Source organism: Helianthus annuus, chromosome 2, assembly GCF_002127325.2.
Source record: "Helianthus annuus cultivar XRQ/B chromosome 2, HanXRQr2.0-SUNRISE, whole genome shotgun sequence".
NCBI lineage: Eukaryota > Viridiplantae > Streptophyta > Magnoliopsida > Asterales > Asteraceae > Helianthus > Helianthus annuus.
In genome coordinates this window covers 171,979,455-171,984,707 of record NC_035434.2, presented here as the reverse complement: position 1 = coordinate 171,984,707, position 5,253 = coordinate 171,979,455, and the positions used below count along the sequence as shown (strand labels likewise).

At 35.3% G+C, this 5,253-nt stretch overlaps 1 protein-coding gene across 1 annotated transcript; it reads right to left on the bottom strand.

Moving 5' to 3' along the window:
- Positions 1-1,319: 1,319 nt before the first annotated feature.
- LOC110907855 (polygalacturonase) lies at positions 1,320-3,312 on the bottom strand. The gene is made up of 3 exons (XM_022152777.1): positions 2,881-3,312; positions 2,486-2,775; positions 1,320-1,767 (listed from the first exon to the last, which is right to left on the bottom strand). The coding sequence occupies exons 1-3, from the start codon at positions 3,310-3,312 to the stop codon at positions 1,320-1,322; spliced, it is 1,170 nt and encodes a 389-aa protein (XP_022008469.1).
- Positions 3,313-5,253: the final 1,941 nt, after the last annotated feature.

Below are 5,253 nucleotides of genomic sequence, written 5' to 3'. Positions count from 1 at the left end.
CACAGACGCATCCCTTGTTTGAAAGACGCATCCCAAGCTTGATGCGCATCTCCACCGACGCATGAGGGTGACAAATTTGAAAAGTGGTTTGATTAACCGACATTTTCATAATTTTCCCATTTTAATATTTACTAGAAATTCAAACAATTTTAAGACGCAAGAATTAATGATTGGTTTGTTAACGGTCATAACAGATATTGACAATATTAAACTCTCAAATATTACAATCATCTAGTTATTAAAATATAATGAATTGAAAAACACTTATGTAATGAATTGTGTCGAAACTCAAACATGGCTATATAACTCATTTATATAAATGGGTCAAACGAGTTGGTAGATCACGAGTTGGCAAGCTATAAATGGTTTGTAATCAAATTATAAACGGTTGAACATGGCGTAAATGGATTGACGAATGGTATACAAGTTGACAAGTTTAAGCTACACACACCATGCATAAAAAAATTAAAATACCATGTATAAAATTTACAACACCATACCAAAAAATTCTTCTCACACTTCTTAGAAAAAAAGAAACTGCTAAATCCTATACTATATATATTAAATTTAAACGTGTTAGACAATTTTTTTTTACAAATCCAGAAGGTGTATTGTATTTTAGAGCTAGTAGAAGCGAAAAGAAACTACCTGTTGAAAAATTGATGCCGTTTGTGTTGTTTGATACACATAGGAGATTTTCTTTTTTTGCCAAAATAACAAATTACAGGTAAACGGGCAATAAGTTGCGTCACAACCCTCTTTTGAATTGCAAAACCGATCCTACTAAAGACGAAGTGACACTTCAGGGTTGACAAATTAATTCTAGCATAACCCAAACAAAACTCATTAATTAAAGAGTTAAATGCCATTTAAGTCCCTATGGTTTGGGCCATTTTGTCAGTCTAGTTCAAAAGTTTCATTTTTCGCTTGTGGGTTCAAAAATGTTTCACAATTGCCATTTTAGTCCACTGGATTAACTTCATCCGTTATTTTAGTTAACGAGAAGGGCAATTCGGTCATTTTATATGGCCAAATTGCCCTTTTAGTTAACAGAATTACATATAAATTATCGAACTGCCCTTCTTGTTAACAGAAAAAATGGATGACGTTAACCCAGTGGACTAAAATAGTAACATTGAAACCTTTTTGGACCCACAGACGAAAAATGAAACCTTTGAACTAAACCGACAAAATAACCCAAACCACAGAGACTAAAATGACATTTAACTCTACAAATTAATATATGGGTTTCAAAAATTTAACCCGCTAACCCGAAACCTAAAGCATGCCTACTCAGCATGATTGACACATTACAACAGTTACAGGCAACTTGTAGGATGAAGTAATCCAGAAGCAGTGCCTGCAGCATACGAGCAAGATGAATTCGCTGGTTGACCTCCAAATTTAAGGTCAACATCCTTTAATACAATTCCACTACACGGATTCCCCTTGCTGCAATCAAACTTCACTGCTACGCGTGTTGCTGATGTTCCATGCACGTTTTCGTACATCACGTTGCTGATCTTTACTCCTGAAGCCTCATTCGGACAGTTGTTATTATTCGGACAGTAATTTCCGTCTATTATGATCGGGAACTTAACGTTCATCATCGTTGCTCCCTTGAAATAAACACCGTTAACGAACCCATTGCTACTCCTTGCCCATGCTTTTATCCTTAGACCGTTTGTTGTACCTACGAATGTGGTCGTTTTTACTGTTACATTCTGGACACCGGGTTCTTCTCGTTCCCACCCTAGACTCCCAATGCTGCATCCGGAAATCAAATGTATAATCATTAGCAAATTGTTATCACGTGGGATAGAGGAAAAGTTTGCTTTTATATCACCCCGCCCAAACCCTACATTGGGTGGGATATTAGTGCGGGTACGTTTATTTGTCTATATACCATAGTTGTTAAAAGCCATCGCCTCTTGCGCCTAGGCCCATTTTTCAGGCGAGGCGAGGCAGTTGCGCCTTAAGTCGAGGAAATTGCGCTTTAATTCTCCAGGTGATGGTTCAGGTGCGTATTCCGGCGAGATTCCTAGATTCCGGAGAGTTTCCGGCCAAATTTTCTAAATTCTGGCAAGATTCTAGCCAGATTCGTACTTTTATCTAAGGAAAACTACTTTTCTGCACTAATACACTAATATTTTAGAACTTTTTGTACTAAATGAATGATATAAAGTGTTATATAATAGATTTTGTTTATTTTATATAAAGAATAGTATTCATTTTATTTTTTTTAATTTTTTTCATTATGCGCTTTATTTTTCTCAGGCCCTTGTTTTTTTTGCGCTTTGCACCTAGGCTCCAGGCGAGGCCTATGCGCCTTGAGTGCGCCTAGCGCCTTTAATAACTATGCTATATACATGTGTGTGTGCGCATGTGTTTTTCTTAACCAAAGTGGTGTATTTCAAGAAAGTTGTTACCAAAACGGTGTGTTTGAGAATTCCGAAAAAGAAACTTATGTGTTAGTTAAGCGTACCTTATGCCGTGACCGGGTCCACAAACCACCTTTTCTATCCAGATATTAGAGTTTCCTGGGCCTATCGAGACGCAGTCGTCGCCTGTTGAGATTTTAGAGCTCAAAATGGTGATTCCTGTGGAATAAGTTAAATGGATGCCGTCTGTGTTCGGGCTGAGCCCAGGTGCTACGATGCTAACTCCTTGGATTTTCGCGTTCTTGCAACTATAGAGCAACATGTGAAACATTTGGCTGTTTAATGACCTTAATTTACTGATCACTATGTTTTGGGAATGGTAGAAGCCAAGTGTCTGCAACAAATACATGTTCATTATAATTTCATGAAAAAAAGAAAAAAAGAAAATATCCACTTGTACAAACACGCGATGTATATTTGTCGACGTGTATGGTCTTACCGTAGATCCTTTAGGACATGCTTTTCCAGATGTTTTGCAGGCCCATAGAGAAGATCCTTGGGCATCAAGGGTCCCACCGTTTATGGTAACATTCTTAACTACGTAGAACTTGATCCAGACTTGCGCGTTGCCAATAGCGTTATAACTAGATGGTGCCACCAAGGTACCAGCTATGTTGAATGTGATGGCTCGGCTCTTACATCCTTGACCAGAGAATGTAAGCGCCGAGGCAATCAAGTACCTGCCAGCTGGCACATAAATGCTAGCGGGAGTGGTAGAGTTACATGACAAACTCCATGCATTCAAGAACGCGTTCTTTGAGTCTGAGCGGCCGTCTGGCTTGGCTCCAAAACTTTGGACATTGTACGTAACCTTTGCGGATGATAACCGAAAAACTAGAAAAAGCAAGACCATGATATGTTTGATCACCATGATAATTAACTGATATGTGTATCTCCTCTCTATACTTACTTTGAAGTAGTTGCTTAGTTAGTTTTGTATGTTATGTACTTATTGATTTGGTTTTTTGTAGTTATAGTTAAGAACATAATAAGTACAGGTAGAGGTACATGCAATGATTAGGGTTTGCATTATTTGATAATGATTGATAAGAAGTAGTCCGTATGAATAGGAGTACAAACTGATCGAATGTCAAATGGGTGGCAACTTGAAAGGAATATTAATTAATCATGTAAACACTAATTTCCTCTATATTATTTATCAAAATTTGGTTGTGAGGGACATTTACTATTCAATTTTGATGCTTTCTATTTGTCCACATGTCTCTAGATTCATCATATGTGGTTATCTCTCTATTATTTGTTTATTTTCTTTTATGAGCTCTAAACTCTCTCAACTCATAAAAATAAATTCATCATCTCTCTATTATTTGTTTATTTTCTTCTATGAGTTCAAAAATAAATTCAAAAACACTCACATGAAGGTTAGATTTAATTCTGAAATAATCTGAATCTTTCCATTGTTTCTACAAGCTTAAATTCTATTCTCAAGTAATTTGAATTTTTCCATTGATTATATTTTTAAAGGTTTTATGTTGGTTTTCAAAAACAAGTTCTTAGTCCTTAGATGCCATTCTCAATATGAATCTGACTCATTTATCTTATTTTGTCCATTCCCCTGTGGTGTTGATGTAGGGAGAAAATGGTGTTGCCGTAGATAGGAGAAAGTAGAGAGAGGGCGGAGGGAACTTGGCATGCCGTCGTTGTCACCGATATTCCCGCCGTCGCTGTTCGTGGACGCCAGAAAAACTCACCACCGGTGGTGATGCATATGCTTCTCTCTCTCATTTCCTAGATGATGTTTTTATGTTCTCCAAGAAAGAAAGTTCAGAGACAAATGTTTACAAGTGTTTTTTTTAAACATGGTTTTGAATCATGGTTTTGTACCAACTTCTATCTTTTGAATCTTTTTCGTACATCTAAAAATGATTTACTTTTGTATAACAAAATAGCAAGATGTTGGCTGTTTTCTTACCCAATTTGATAGCTTCTGCTTTTTGTTCACAATTTAGTCAATACATCTATTAAAAAAGTTAGATTTCGTTCTAAGTTACGAGCTAACTTGGAAAATAAGCTGACAGTTTTTCATTGATTTGTTGTTTTTGGTTAATTGTTGTTGGTAACATCTACATGATATATTTATTTTTTAACAATGTATTCAGTTTTTAATATTATTAAACTTGATTATAATAATAATAATAATAATAATAATAATAATAATAATAATAATAATAATAATAATAATAATAATAATTACATATCTCTGAGATACAAATAAAAAATACAAGTAAAACTATATAATATGTTTATTAATATTATCACTTTTATATTTCTGGTCTATAACGAGCGTTGGGACCGTATTTTTTTAGTTTATTTTATTACTGTAAAGTGTGGGTGGGTAATGTTATTCTTTCGTCTTAATTATTCTTTTTATACCATAACATTTTACGTAACCCTCCGTTACGTGCATGCGTGTTTCAACGTTTTTACGTTTTTTTTTGTTTTGTTTAACGGTTCCGCCGCGACGCACGGGTCCTAAAAACTTGTTAATTATACCTTTCAAATAATTCTTTTAATATTTACAGTTGTACTTAATTCGCTTAGTTGTTTTCAACAAAAGGGATTTTGATAAGGGAAAATTATGGATTGCAATTGTGTAGGATTGTTTGGATAAGTGGGTTGAACAAACTCGACGGCGGCGATCCACATATTCATTCTTGTCAAAGTTATCAATCTCAATTAGAACACAAGAAAAACATGCAACCCGCGTGGTTCATTTATTTAAACGAACCAAACGGTTTGTGGGTTGTAAATGAGTTGTTATAAATAAATCGTAAATGGGTTGACATGTTGT